Here is a 15,689-nt window from a genome sequence, read left to right as displayed (position 1 = left end):
TTATAATCCTCTAAATTCTGCAAATTTATTATACAGTATCAAACATGGAATAGTTTAAAAATAAATGCAAAATCCAACAGCCATGACATTCGACTAACAGTGTATTTACAGTTACTCCACAACAGCAGCCCTTCTGCCAACATGCAGTTTTCAGGAAAAAATCTTCTCSCAGCCCCAAAAGACAGTGTTTTTTTCAAAAGAGGAAAAGTCAGATTGCAAAGACAGGTTGCAAGTAACACAGACTCACAGATTCAACACTGCATTGCAAAAATCAGCCTGGGATTTTGTGTTCTGAATAGACTGTAGGAGTCATAAAAGCAATCGCAGATGACTTAGAATGTCTGAGTGTGGGTCGGATCCTTCAGCTATGATGTGGAACTGGTCAAAGGGCTAAAAAAAAGAAAAAACAGTAAAGCCTATTCATGGCACACTCAGTGCTCTGATTAATAAGAAATGAATGCATTTGGAAATCCAGTCCAACTGTACCACAGACAATGCAGTGACTCAGCTCCGATGATCCATTCAGATTCCATGTTATTTCTTACAATAATTGATTAGTCATTGCTCCCTTTCCATCTCGATGTCTCTGTAATCCCTGAGAGCCATAATTATAAGAACCAAATGGCAAGACCTGCTTTCCACCAGCTACACTGGTGTATTCCACTCGATACACGGCCACTGGACCTTACCGTCTCACTCATTTCTACACTTATACATACATGCTGCTTATCAAAGCAGGRAAGAGTATTTGACCAGTTCTACTGCTCGGTATCCTCTCCCTCAAAAAACCCACTGCAACACAGCAACACATCATGAATTACAGCACTGCAATTCCTGAAGAGCTAACAGGGATGAGCCGCCCCTGCGTTTATGCAGCTGGTAGCAGCGAGGCTGCCAGTGACACATCGCTAGCCAAATGAAGTTTGCTTTGGTCATGAAAGCAAAGTGAAGAAAAGCAGAGTTAGCAAACAGAGCACAAACTAACATCCTCATGGTGCACAAGGCAGTTTCACTTTCCTACAGTGCTGGCTGGCTGAGGAATGAGGGCAGTCTCTCACCTCTGAATGCTGGCAGAGGAGTTGTTTAGTGGAAGGAATAAGAAAACAGCTGACGATCTGTGGAAAACCTTGTCTGCAACTGCAACATTCAGCACTGAATACTGGTCCACAGATGTGGATGCTTACCTCGTGTCACCCAATTGATTCAGCTAGCTGCCTCCCACACTAGAWGACACTGATTTTGAAATAGGGTGAAGTTTTGACAGCACTGTCCTTCAATCTTGTTACCTGAATACCTACTTTCGGGTTTATATCAGTAAAACAAACTCTACCATAAAAGGTTAAAGCCAAACTCCTCAGAAAGCATTAGCAACTCCAGTAAAACCTTTTTTTTATTCCTAGAACAACCTAATTCAAAAAAAAAAAATCACACATGACGAGTCTTAGTTCTTCATCTCTGGGGACACTCTAGGAAAGGTCTGCATTAAAAAAAAGAAACTCTCAGTGTTAAAGAGAATTTGAAAGCTGGTATTTTATTCCCATGTTTCAGTTACAAAATTGCTCTTCCCACCAAGTTTTTATTTTCAGTGTCTAGAAAGATYTTTTTTCCAGAAGTTGAAACAAGAAAATGAGATTCTAGATGTCCTATTGCCACTGTAATATTAAACTCTCAAGACACACACTTTTTACTTAAAATGTTACTCAGTAGCCACAGAGAACGCTCCATGCATTTYGTCTCTTCTCTCAGATGAGCAAAACAAGCCAAAAGGCATGCCATTCACTATAGGCTGGATGCAACCATTAAAKCCGTTAAGTAACTGGCAAGTGGATAGTCAGTCTGCCTGGACAGGCTGCTTACTCGGCCCTTTCAGATAATAACTAGCAGTAAACACCCCAGATGAGATCCCAGGACTGCATTCTCCGTTGTCAGGACACATGCATTTGTGAATCAGCGGAAGAGAAACCTTAATGCACAGTCAGCACAGCATGAAGGTCAGTCTGTGCTTAACTCGTGATGCAATACCCTCTTCCAGACACACTGACTCCTCTACGCTTCTTCCAAAAATACCCTTAGCCACTCCTAGGTATATTCAACCCTCTCAAAGAAAGGCTTTCTCACCATTTGTTATACATCAAAAGATGCAATGCAAAGTCTGACACAGGCAGATCAGCTAGAATCCCTCTGGTCATGCTCAGTAAGTTGCACAATTCCCCTGTTGCCAGGCTGACATCATTAACTCAGGAAAGTAGGTTAGCTTTCCTATTACACGTATGCAAGTGGAACTCTTAAAAACAACAAAAAAAATGAAGTTAGTGGCATATAAACAAGACAGGAATAGTAAGTGATAATACGGCTGACAGCAACAGCATTTAAAACAATGTTTTAAAAAAATGCAAGACTTCTGCTTGGTCTTTGCCCTTAAGGCCAGTATCAAAGAGATCATACCACCAACAAAAAAGCTTTGAAATTATACTTACTGTATCTACCTAGTATAAAGTGAAAATTTTAAGATACTGTCCAGCATGTTCAAAAAATTGCCTTATAGAAAACAGTCCAAACACTAACAACTGAATTGCTGCATAAGGCACGCATTGGAGAGGGGAGGAAATCTGTTTTCCAGTCAATTATACTCCAAAGCAAGCTTTACAGCTCCGTGTCAGTGGCCTTCAATAAAATCACAAACAGCTACACGCATGTGGAGTTCATTAAACAGCTTGGCACATATACCCCGTTCTTGACAGGATGAGGACAACAGAAAACAGCACTCAGGTTAAGTATTTACCTCAGATTCATCACAACCTAGCTCAGCAAATAGCTCTGGAAACAGTCATTGAGAAACATATCCAAAACACCATGAATACATAGAGCCATGTCAGGTGAGAAATGGTCATCCCTGAACCCGCCTGAGGCCCATTTTACTATTCATGCGATTTTCCCTTACCCTGCTGATGCTTCATGTCCTTTCTAGGCCAAGAAAACACTTCAAAAAGAGAAAAATTCACACAGATCTAACATATCTAAGTGTTTCTAAAAACCTGTTCTCTTGTAATGAAATGCACCTAAAAACTTCTCAAATATTCCTGTGGTTAAGAGTTTAAACAAATGGCAGCCTAGGTCCAAGTTTAGTCATAGCCTTAAGCAGACAGGGGAGCTCGGTGGCTCCCTTCTTCCCCTCTCAATCTGGATTTTCATATTGCTGCTGTGGATCACTGTTCGTTGTAGCAAAATGTAGTTTCAGGGCTGTTTTCTTGTCAAACGCTTTTACACATGCTTGCAAACTCCGTAAGCTTTGGTAATAGGACTTCACAGCTTGCCAGCTTCACACAAAAAACAAATCTTTCAACCTGCCACATTTTTCCCCCCGTGTTTACTACTACAGAATCACAGCATAAATCCTCTTGGAAGAAACCTCAGGTCACCTCCAGCCTCCTGCACAAAGCAGGGTCAATACTGAATTCAGACCAGGTTGCTTATGGCCTTAACCAGTAGGGTCTCAAAAACTTCCATGGACAGAAACAGGGAACAGCTTGAAAGCTGAACATGCTAACATTATCCAAGTATTTAGATAAAATAAAGCAACTCAGCAAGCTTCAAGAGCCAACCATCAATGCAAACAAACACAGACTTTACTGCTCAGATGCAATTACCTAAGAATTCACAGTTATGAGGTCAGAACATGTTGTAAAAATGTCTTTTCTTTCAAATATTTTTTCCTTCTCCAATTCTTGTGTGGGGAGGAGATTTTTGATTCCTTCTCCTCTTAAAAAAAAAAAGAGTCATATGATATCAAGAAATAAGCTAGGCAGAACTTTAGTTTTCTTGCCAGTCACAAATGTGTTATGTCAGAAAAAGGCAGTGACTAACTTCTTAATATACTAAAGTTATCCAACATACACTTAATTGCTCTCAGTGGGCACAAGCTCTAGTGCTGTTTCGTATAGGAGCACTTCATCTGGCAGGACAGATGCCTATTAACAGGATAGTCTGCTGTGAGCGGTTATTCCTGGAAGGATTCACCTTCCTCTGATATCAAAGAAATGCATTTCTGCTGCTTTGACTTCAGTCAAAAGATACACTATTCAACTAAAATACTTATCTCTGACAAGCATCTCAAATTTTCATTAAAAAACCCAAACCTTTAGTATACATTGATAACAGAAACAATAAAAATACCACTATGCAGACATATACAAAAAACCCCTAAGGGTCACTAAATTTCAGTCACTTTGTAACAAGAGAATCAGAAGTTAGAGGAGCTAGGTATTATACAAACAGTGCGGTCAGCAAAAATCCATGGTTTTTGTTTTTTCTTTCCTTTTTTTTAATGCACTAAGGCACCAGGAAGTCAAAGTTAGGCAAGTAAGATCTCCCATGCAACAATCAAACCTTATACACTTACCATGTATTAAACAGTTGTGGATATAAGATCAAAGTGCAATAGCTTGAGGACAGCACTCTTGAGCCAGTAGCAGCATGGAAAGTAGGTTGGAGAATGAAGGAGGGAAGAAGGGAACGTTCACGTCAAATTGGATAGGATGTAAAAAAAATTCACTGTGGGCATCAGAAATTCAAACTGTTTGCACACAGTCACCAGTGCAGTTTTAAGTATCAAAACTGTGGGGGTTTTTTGCATCCCTTCAAAAAAACTGTTTCTCCATCACTTCAAAACAACTTTTGGGGGAGGAAAAAAAAAAAAACTTTTTTCTTGTACCTACTATAAGTATTTGAAATATATCAAAGGCTCCTATAACCAGCAAGATCATTTTTAAAGACACAGAGGGAACAAAGACGGGGGTTTACAACAGGAAGGAACTGCCAACTCTCTTTAATAGTACATTACTCTGTCTAGCAGAGAAGTCAGCAAAGCTCAAACCTTGTCATATCAGTCAAGAATTATACAGCATTTTACAACTTTAAAGCACTGTACAAACATTAGTCTGCAAGGCTGCAGCTCTCAAACTTTGCTAAATACACAGATTGGTCACACTTCACCACCAGCTATATGTCCATTTCCTCTTTTGGTGTCTTACAGCTCTTCACAGGATTTTTCAATTTCAACTTTAAGTACGTCCTTATGAAACTGGAGGCTAACATGGCACCTCCAGTTAACATCTTGAATTTTGCACAAAAGCACTTTTTGACAGCGTAACTCCAGGAGGAATCCTCTTGCAAGTGCCGGTAAATTACAAAGAAATCTAAGTGTTTTTATCTTCACCAACACAGTTGGCATTTTCAGTGACATCTCAATAATTTGGAGGTTACTGCCACAGCAAAAAGTTAACTTTGAGGCAGAAGTAAAGGTCTAAACTATTCATTGTTAACTTTAAGTTAAATTCACTTGCTATATAAGAAACCTGGTGCCTAATGCAAGTTTAAAATACAACATGAGCTGTGCCCTGCTCTTCCCAAAGTTCTGCCTGATAACACACAGTCATCAGCAACAGYATCTCCCTTCATGTTCTCTTTGTCCCCAAACCTAAACACGTAGTGTCCACTGGTTGGAAGGGAATGTTGTGGAGAAGGGGATAACAGAAACCTTGTCCTCAAAGCTTTTGGCCATCGCAGTCATTCAGAATTAGGCTTAWCCAGGATTTCTAGAAAAACATTTGTGCAATTTCTTGAATCGGTGTTTAGGGTTTGTGAATGAGGAAAAAACACAACTATAAATGCAACAATTTAAACTAACACAGCGTGAAGTCAGCTTCTTACGTTAAAGCAGACAAGACATCATTACTAAGCTACACCTTTCCTGTCCCCTTCAGGTGATGACGCTCATTTCCTTTTAGTCTCTCAACTTCTAAATCCACCTAGACGACTTGTGGGTCTCTATTTTGGCTCTTACYGAAGAGTCCCTGAAGGGTTACAGGCAACAGGCACTGAACTGTCACAGTCCAGAAGAGATTGGTCTTTAACACAGACCACGGAAGCTCACATTTTGATCAACTACAAGTCCTGGACTCCATTCCAAACAGGCTGATATCACAGGAAAACACAATGTACCATTATTCATAGCTGGCAGTTGAGATAGACAACTAGATCTAGTTGCTCAGGTTCTCCCAGACTTATCCARCCAAGTGCTGACTGCAGGGTGCCTACCCAACTCCATTCCATCAGCTGTTGTTCAAATACATTGTTGATCAGATACTCAGAATAGGATAAAAGTATCCTTTTATTCCAATGGAGAAGTTGCACATATCAGTCCGTTCAAGACCAAAAGACTGTTAGAATTTAAGAGAAACAAAAGCAACACACCTTTCACTTGAATTCTCCATGACCACTGATGCATGTGATAATGTACGCTGCCAAACAGCTGTGGCCCTTACAGAACAGGCCAAAAGAATACAACTGATATAYCAAGTTGACAACACTAGGATCAGCATAATCCTAAATGATACCCATGATTTTTTTAGTGCAGTGCCAATTTCAGAGTATTTGAGAAAGACATAGAGGCCCCACACTTACGGTTGGGCTGGGCACATCCAGAGAAGAGCTAACCACTGTAATATATCAAAGGGTAGGTGAATCAGAAAGCCTATACCACTGAAAGGTTCTGTAATAACCCATATGTTTTACCCAGGCTTCCATGACTAGATGTGGTTGATTAGGTAACAGATTTAACAAAATCTGTAAAAGTGACAGTGTATGTTTTTAGAAAGGAGGAACTAAGGTTATACTACATCATTTACTGAATTGTTCCACCATTGCTCCGTAAGTTTTACAGCATAAATAAAAAAACGGAGAAAAAAAATAAATAGATTGGCTCCTATGAAGTCTGAAGTGGTTTGGGCTGCATAGTGGAGAGGTGAGAGATGGGGGCAAGGGGCAAAATTTACACACTTTGAGACAAAACAGGAAGCGCCTGCAAAGTAGTAGAGGAGAAAGCCAAGAATTTAAGTGTCCTCATTCATATCCTGGCTGTCTGTCCGAGCGATTTTCCGTGGAGGTGCCGAATTCTCACCTTCTATTTCCACTTGCTCTTGATCCCGCTTCTTAGCTGCATTCTGTTTGGACAGAGAAAGCTATAGTGAAACTCTCTGAAGTATTACATTCTAGTGGGAGCTAGCATCACAAGTTTTTCTTTCCAAATCTTTGGGAGGGAATATAGTTCTGTGACGAACTAGTAGATGCACTCAAGTGAACACTAAAGAGGATTTTGCCCACAGCTGAAATGTGCTCCTTCTAGATTGTTCTTCAAATTCAAGGGTGGGGCTGAAAGGCAAATCATTGTTCTCAGCATCTTTTATTTATAGATCTCAAGTACTTTATAAACATGAATAAGACACACTTTCTCTCCTGATGCTCTCATTCAGTCTCTGAATGYATCTAAATCTCCAAAGGCTTTCTGTCACATACAAATAGCTTCTTTTCAGCTTCAAGGTTCCTTATAATTATTTTTCACCTCTCCACATTCTTCAGCTGTTTYTTCACCCCATTCCACAACCATGTTTCAGAGTACTTAACAGCCCAGGTATCAATACCTTCCTCGTCTTAAATGCTAGCTACTAGACTGCACTCCAACTTATTTGTATGTTCCTCAAATGGAAATTCTGAGTTTGTATTCAAGCTATTTACACAGCCTCATTAATGTATTCATGTTTCTCACGAACTCACGCATCTTCTCCTAACAACCCTGGGAGGTAAAAAGAACTTTACCCTAGCTGTAAAGCAGACAGCTGAGGCACATGGAGACTAATTTGCCCAGGTCACAAAGGGAGCCTAGAGCAAGTTAGAAATGCACCCAAAGTCTCCCAGGTTCTAGACTGAACACTAAGTTGTTGCCCCTTAAATTGAAACGGAAGGCAAAAAAGTGATGTGCAGAGAAAACAAGCCTCCTTGCACATCTTTTGATGAAGTGTGGTTTGCAAGGCCRGGGTCACTTTAATCATCAGTATCTTGATTATAATCAATATTCAGCTCAAGTAGTCACAATCATCAAATCAAGACAAAATGTTAATATTAAGAAAACATAACCATACCTTTTTGTCCCACTGCTGATGTAARTAACGCAGAAGTATATTTGTCTTTTCTGTTACTATGACTGCCAAAGAAAAAGATAAACATATTGAAGTCAATTTGAAGACAACTTTTAAAACTGCAATAATCACATCACTATTTCACATGTTACAGCCTGGTCCCTTTTCAGTAGAAAGACAGTATGTAGGAACAACTATCATTCGATAAGGATAGGGGAAAAACACAAAAACCAATAACCAGATGTACACTCCTCATCACTGTGGCAACAGTTCAGTAACATTACTTGATCCGATGTTTAAAATCGGTGAAATTTTAGGTAAACTGGATTTTTAATATTAGTACAGAGTAAAGTCTAAAAAACCTCAAACTTACTTTGTTCAGATGGATATTCTCTTGTGGGAAGATATACTGATGGTCTTCTGTTCTATAGAAAAATTAGAATAATTGAAGAGCAAAGGCAGGGAAAAAAAATTTAACTCAAACTTAGCTAGCCAAAAAAAAGGGCCCTCATTAACCATAACTACAAATGCACTGTGATATTCTGTCCTGTTAAATAATACTGTAAAGTTTCAGTCTTTCATATGCGTAAAAAGAAAAAAAAAAGTCCATTCATCATGTTTTTCAGGACACAAGACTATTCCTAAACTAGAGAATTACATAGAAAGGAAAGAAAACACCACAGATTTGGCTTGGCTGACATGATGATGTATCCCCCACTAAAGCAGGCAGGAAGTATTACTTGCCAATCTCAACTTATGAACTACCAGATATATACACACATTTTTGAAGGAACAAAACATTCATTTAAAGCCTGTTTCACTCTAGTATCTTTTGAGTTGTGCAAGAAAACCTACTCCCAAAGCATAAAGAAGTTACAGATTATATACAATACTTACTGATGCTTTACATACAGAGTCCGCATGAAATCTACTGAAGTTGCTTTTGTTGTAGACTGGTAATCCTTTCAAAAAATCTGCCTAAAAAAAGGAGACAAAGTACAAACAGAGATGTAGGATGAGGAGGAAAGAATGATATGGCGGTTGTTTGCTTTGTGCTGATTCTCAAAGGAGTTGAACAGGTAATTAAGTAACTGCAGAATTTGGAAAGATGTTGCCAGGTCCTATCTAGTAAGTTAGCTGGCTACTGAAAAAACTCAAAWCTTGTTTTTGTAAAGTAGGAAAATCCATAGCTTCTTCATTTGGCTTATTATTTATACTCTGCAAGTTCAGTAATTCAGTGAGAGCTGTTAATTAAATCTCTTTTGACATAAAAGATGAAAGGCAAGAGACAGACATCTCTCCAATAGGTTGAGCTCTGAAACAAGGAAGGTTTGCTGATACAAGTACCATAGATGTAGAACACCAGAACTTACTGCAACTAACTAGTACAAATCACAACATCACACGATAAACTCTGCCACAGCTAYACTGCTAACTGAAATCCTGGAATACGAACCAGTATCAAACTAGCTGTTCTTCTGTTTTCCAAGTCAACATGTTTCTTTGTCATGGACTAAGAATGATTCTACAAAGAAATAAAAGTCTATGCAGCTTCAAAAGCCTGACTGCATACTTAACAACTTGTTCAACTTTTTTTGAAGGATAAACCCTACGTGCCTCAGTGGCTACCAGTACACCAAAAATCCCAAACGTKGGTGGAAATCTAGTTAGATCCCCACTCAATAAAATGGGTAGAATGCACAAGCCAGCACAGCTATTTGCTAAAGAGCAGTGGGAACCCTGCTGAGCTCTCTCAGTTTAATTAAGACATGCCAGCATGAAACAGAAAGTTCCTACTTGAAAGCAAAAACGGAAGGTGGGAGGAGAACATTATGGGATCATCAGAACACCAGGCTTAAACATGTGTTGGAGTCTCTTCACTCATAGTAGAGGCAAAGAAAGAAAGATGTCCAGCAGTGTAGTGGGTAATAAGTGTAACATATACCTGTGTGATAAGCAGGAGAGAGAGAAACAGGCTCCAAGACAGTCGTCCTAACTCAACAGATAATTAGCTGTACTGTAATACTTGAGTAAAGATTCGAAGTCTGTTATACTAAACACTAAAGGATTCTAAATCAAAAAATAAATCTTCTTGTTTATAAGCGATTTTAAAAGGATAGTAAAACAGCAGAAGCTGTTTAATTTCAGTGTTAGAAGCAACAAATAGATACCATTACTGTAAAACTGCTATGTTGGAAGACATTTTCTTCATTTAAATAGAAGCCATAATTTTCATTAACACTGATCTTAATTCAAAAGAAAGAGCTATGATCAGCCAAACCAGAAAAATATTATCCACTTTTTGTTCCTTAAAAAGAAGTCTACTGACATTCTACTTTCCACATTCAACCCTTCTCATACATCCACTTTTAGAAATAACCTCATTAAAACAGTACACTTATATTCACAGAGGCAACCGCAAATTTCTTTTGCCCATCTTATCCCTAATGRGAACAACGCTGCTTCCTCTCTCCCTTTGTCTTCACTGTCTCCTTGTATTGCCAGTTCTCCAGGACAGAGTCCATTGCTCACTCATCTGTATAACATATACCCCACTGCTGAGCCAAGAAATTAAGTAGAATCTCCTGGCTCCACTGTAACAGAAACATTTATTTTCAGATTGCATTGTGCTCTCAGCACACTGGTTCCCATGCCTTCTCAGGCAGGCTTATCKGTTTATCTGTTTTCATTCACATCCGTTGTTTGTACCAACTAGAGAATGCACACACYACCTGAAGACTCCTAGGCTGAGAAAGATGGAGAACCTTTTAGTGATGTTTAAAGGCACAGCCAGCCAGAGTTTTCTCCACTAGCACAGATTTAGGAATTATTAATTATATTTATTACTCTGGGAGAACTAAAGATATTCAAAAACACCCCATTATGTTTCAAAGTATCTCACTTTTAAGTTTGCAGGCATTTATGACAAAGTTATCTGTACYGCTACACTAGACCAGTCCAGGAAGAGACACACACAGGTCGTTGATTTCTTTTATCCTTTATGTTGTAAAACAGCTCACAACCATTCCATTCCACTTATAAGAATGGAAAATATCTGTTTTTATTTATGAACACACTACATCAAGTATCTTTTTAACAAGGTAGAGCTCACCTCAAGCTCCATACAGGCAATCTATGCTATTCCCATTTTCTATCTGGCAACCTGGTGTGGCAAACCTCATGTTTCACCTGAAAGAGGCTGGATGAACTGGATCACGGTTCTCATCAGGGATTCTACAGTCACTTGCAGCAAAGTGAGTTACACCCAATAATGTGCAAAAGTGTTAGAAAAAAATCTTTTAAAGTTAAAATGCACGTTAAAGGGGAACATGGGGCTTTTTTCCTCCTCTTTCCAATGTAAAGAACTAAAGCAAGATATATATCAGATAAATACAGACTCACAAGCAAGAAGGTTACTAGTCACTTGCACCTCACACAATACCTGGATACTGTAGCTGTAATGGAAACAGTAAGAGTGTCTCTGCTTCTTGGCCACCACCTTGCCCTTTTTCAGGCCAGAAGTCACGTGAGTGAATCAGTTCTAGCACCAACACATACTGATAAGTCACAGCTCAGCTAGTAGCAGAAAAACCAACAGTGATACTAAAAGAATGACTGAGCACTCTGAAATGAACATCTATCCAGTTTAGGCTTCAGCCTTAAAAGAATTTTCAGGTGAATTGATGAACAGATAATGATTTTTTTTAGTGATGCAGATTATCTCATTGATAATCTTGTTGCAGAGATATAAATCTGTGCAGTTATCTGATAATAAGATYTCAGACATTATGAAAAGGTACCCTCATGGGAATTCCCAGAAGTCATATACCTGGATATTCAGAATCAGACAATACTTGAGGTGAACATGATCCTTATCTGTTCCAAGACAAATAAGACACAAGAGGTCACTGCCATATTTACACAGCTATCACAAGACATACCAAGTAATACCTCCAATATAAAGTTACAGGAAGAAACATTCCCTCTCCCCACTTTCTGCTATTCCTTAACTAAAGAGTTCCCAGACCAGATGAGTGAAGCTGATATAGTACTCTATGCAGAAACGAACAGAAACAGCTCCCAAAACTGASCAGTTGCCCCATTTCCTCTGGGGAAAGGCAAACCCCAAGAACATCAAAACCAATRTGATTAAGCAACCTCAGAAAACAATACAGGTTCCATCTACGATTTAGGAAGAGAGGTTCATATAAAATGCATCTACTGCTCCTGTGCCAACAAGACCGCTCAGACTGTCCTCATCTAGAAACAGAGAGATGGGGGGGAACATGTCTGTCCCATTCTCAGCCTCTGGAAAGATTTGCAGCAATAATGCTCAGAGACACAAGGCCCAAAGCACAGATGCTGAAAGCAGGGCTCTATCCCAGCATGATGCATGTATGTGTGGGTGTGAGTTAGAGGAAAACCGTTGACACAAGCCCAGGAACAGCCATCTAAGCCTCCAGCCACAGTATGCCTGTACAAGGAGACCACAGAGAACACCACAGTATCTCCCATTAGTTATTAAGCTTGTGGAGTGGCAAGAGGAAAATTCTCTTCCTCCAAAAATGATTACGTCACTACAAGGGAGGGAGAGGGAAAGAGACAGGAACCCCCTTGGCAATAACAACCGCTGCCAAACTCTCGGGCAGCAAACGCAACACCAATTGCTACTAAAGGGAYATAAAAAGGCCTGAAGAGCACCCCCACTCCACACTCCAGCCTGAGGGATGGGGAAAACCCCCTGCACTTGGGGGTATCCCAACTCCCCCCTCAACCCTCCAGCCTTTAGGGTGGGAAAAACATCCCATACCCTGGGGGAGCTGTAGCCTCCYTTCCAGCCCTCCATCCTTGGGTGGGGACACCCACATCCTAGGGTACCCCAGCCCCCCTCAGCACCCATCCTTAGGGATGGGGAGCCCCCCCCTACACACACCTCGGGAAGCCCCAGCGCCACAGAAACCCCCACTCTGGGGCTGGGGACTCCTCACACAACCCCCYACCCCGGGGTGGGGAACCCCCTCTCGCCTCGGGGAGCTCCAGCCCCAAACATCCCCCCCCTTCTCGGGGAGCTCCAGCCTCACAGAGACCCCCACCCTGGGTGTGGGGAACCCCCCACCTCGGGGGGGCCCCAGCCCCCCTCACCCCCCGCTCCGAGAAGCCCAGCCGCCCCCGCGCTGGGTAGGGGCCCCACAGGCCGTGCTCCGCCGGGGCCCCGGTCGGGGACGCCGTAGGGTGCGGACCCGGCGGCACCGGAGGCGGTCGCGGCTCTCCCCCCAACCGCCGCCCCGGGCTGGGTGGGGCTGCGGAGCCGCGGCAGGGCGCGGCCGGTAGGGCCAACGCGGTGGGCCGGGCCCCCCTCCCCAGGCCGAGGCCGGGCTCCCCTCAGGGCGCCGGGGCGGAGGGGGCGCCGCCATTTCGGGGCGGGGGACGCGAGGCACCTACCATCTTCGCGGCCACCAGCCGTGAGGAGCCGCCCCTCCCCCCGCCGCTGCCTCTGCCGCCGCCGCCGCGCCTCAACCCACCGCCGTCCCTCGCARCCCGCCCCGCCGTCACCGCCCGCGCGCTCCTATTGGTCTGCGTCACACACTTCGGCGGCCTATTGGGCACCGTGGCCGTCACTCAACGCGGCCCTGAGGAGAGTGGGGTTAGGTTGAGGCAGGAAATGCCCGCTCCAAAACGGAGTGGGGGGAGGGACGAAACGGCGCAGAACCCGGATGTGCGGCTGGCCGCGGGGCTCCCTGGGAGCTGTAGTCCTGGCCGCGGAGCTCCCTGGGAGCTGTAGTCCTGGCCAGCATTATTGAAGGCGTTGTTAATTGCGTGGCAGGAATAAGGCAGTTAATTAGCACCACTGAGAACACAGAGAGGCCAGGAGGCGTCAATTCGGAGACTTGTGTATTATCAGCATGACCGACAATCCAAAGCAGGGCATGGCCCACCTCATAAACTGCCCATAATGATTTGCTAATGAGTATTCAGCCTCTCACCCTCTGGCCCAGGTGCACCCATCTGCTCCAGGCTGCCCAGCACAGCTCCACAACCCCCACTTCATCCTCTTCCTAGCTCAGGAATGGCACATATACAGCCACACCTGTGCGAGCCCCAAACATACCAACACCATCTGCTCAGACAGGCAGAACTGCAGGAGCTGGCCCAAAACTGGCAGGTAGGRAAGAAAAGGCTAAGAGCCCTGTCTGCATGATACAAGCAGAGTATTCTCCATGCTAAAACCTCCTAAAGCACCTCACATGGGTAAAGCAGAGCACAAAGAAGGGACTGCTAGCTTGGTAGGTGTAAACTGAAAACAGAATTCCCTTTGCTGTCCAAACGGTACCCCAAACTCGTGTCAGCCTTTAGGTGTTCTAGCAGTTGTGCTTCTACATTGGAGAAAGTGGGTGAGCAAGCCAACTTTCCTCTCCCCACTAACACTCATTAACAATCAGTGCAGCACAAGGTTAATTTTAATTACAGATCATGTTTTCCAAATATATCTTAAAATCATGCTTAGAAGTTGCAGTAACTTTACAATTAAAAAGCAGCCACTAAACAAAGCCCTTAAAGGCCACCCTCGACCAGTGCCGCAACTTGCACATTCCCAACGTGAAAGGAACAGTCTGGTGCTGCTGCTCAGAGTCTTCTTTAGTGCAAACCCACAGGCTGGCTCTGCACTGGGGCAGCTGTAAGGTTCGATTCTGACACGCTCCAGATGACGCAGGCCTCGCAGCCGGAGCACTCAGTGGCTCAGAGACCTCCTGCCTTTCAGCATGCGCCGGAGAATAACCTCGATTCCAGCTGGCGTGCTGATACGCTTGATCCAGCCATGGGTCCGCTTGCGTTTGCGATTGTTTGGCTGATACTCGTTCCCACGTGCCTTTGTGCGTATCTGTTGGTGGTTCCAGGAGGACACCGGGCCAGCAATGCCTTTGGAAACGCCTGCCAGCTTGGAAGAGAAACTGCTTCTTAAAGGTTGCTCCACTGAATTCGAGAGGATCGAAATAGTCCGGAWATAAAAAGGAGAAACTGTAGCTTGCTGCAGAAGTCTTTGGAAAAAGGAAAAAATAAGAAAAGTTAAAAGATACCACAACGGTGTCCGAGAGCCCAACACAMCAGAGCAGCTGTCAGGGCTTTTAGCCTGACAACGCAACGCACAGACGAAACAGGCAAATAAGGGAGCTTGCCGCAGCACCGAGGGCAAAGCTGACGCCGCTGCCACCGCGGGGCCCGGGCGCCGCGCCGGGGCGGCCGGCCCCTCTCCTCAGACACCCCCTCCGGCCTCTTCACGTGTGTTGGGGAGGCAGCGGCCGCCCGTTACCTGCCGCAGGCAGCCCGGAGCCAGAGGCGGCCCAACCGCACGGTGACCGCCGCCATCACCTCAGCGCCGTCGGACAGCACCGTTTCCCTCCCCTCCCCCCAACAAATCCGCCTCCTATTGGCTCCCGCCGCGCTGCCAATCACAACCCGTGTAGCTCGGGGAGGAAAGGGGCGGAAGGCGCATGCGTACTGAGCGTCAAAAGACCGCGGGGGCTGATGGGTCTTGTAGTTCTGGARGGGCTATAGGGGAGCAGCCATAGTGTTGCCATGGCAACAGCCCGCGGGGCTACGGGCTGGGGGGAGTCGAGCCAGGACGCCTGGGCCCACTGCGCGCCCTAATTCCCAGCCGACCCACCCCTAACGTTTTTCCTCCCATGGTCTCAAACAGTGAAATATTAAAAAATAATA

General features: G+C 43.6%; 1 protein-coding gene across 1 annotated transcript; it reads right to left on the bottom strand.

The window, feature by feature from the left end:
* DDA1 (DET1 and DDB1 associated 1) lies at positions 1-13,498 on the bottom strand. Its single transcript, XM_085320732.1, has 5 exons — positions 13,416-13,498; positions 8,871-8,951; positions 8,347-8,398; positions 7,977-8,038; positions 1-7,001 (listed from the first exon to the last, which is right to left on the bottom strand). Exons 1-5 carry the CDS (start codon positions 13,416-13,418, stop codon positions 6,891-6,893), a joined length of 309 nt encoding a protein of 102 aa, XP_085176858.1. The 5' UTR covers positions 13,419-13,498; the 3' UTR covers positions 1-6,890.
* Between the last annotated feature and the right edge of the window lie 2,191 nt (positions 13,499-15,689).

The sequence above is a fragment of the Rhea americana genome, unplaced genomic scaffold, assembly GCF_003343005.1.
Source record: "Rhea americana isolate MKP2758 unplaced genomic scaffold, rheAme1 scaffold_652, whole genome shotgun sequence".
NCBI classification, from domain to species: Eukaryota; Metazoa; Chordata; class Aves; order Rheiformes; family Rheidae; genus Rhea; species Rhea americana.
The sequence above is the reverse complement of the archived record's forward strand: the minus strand, read 5'-3'. Positions and strand labels throughout refer to the sequence as shown.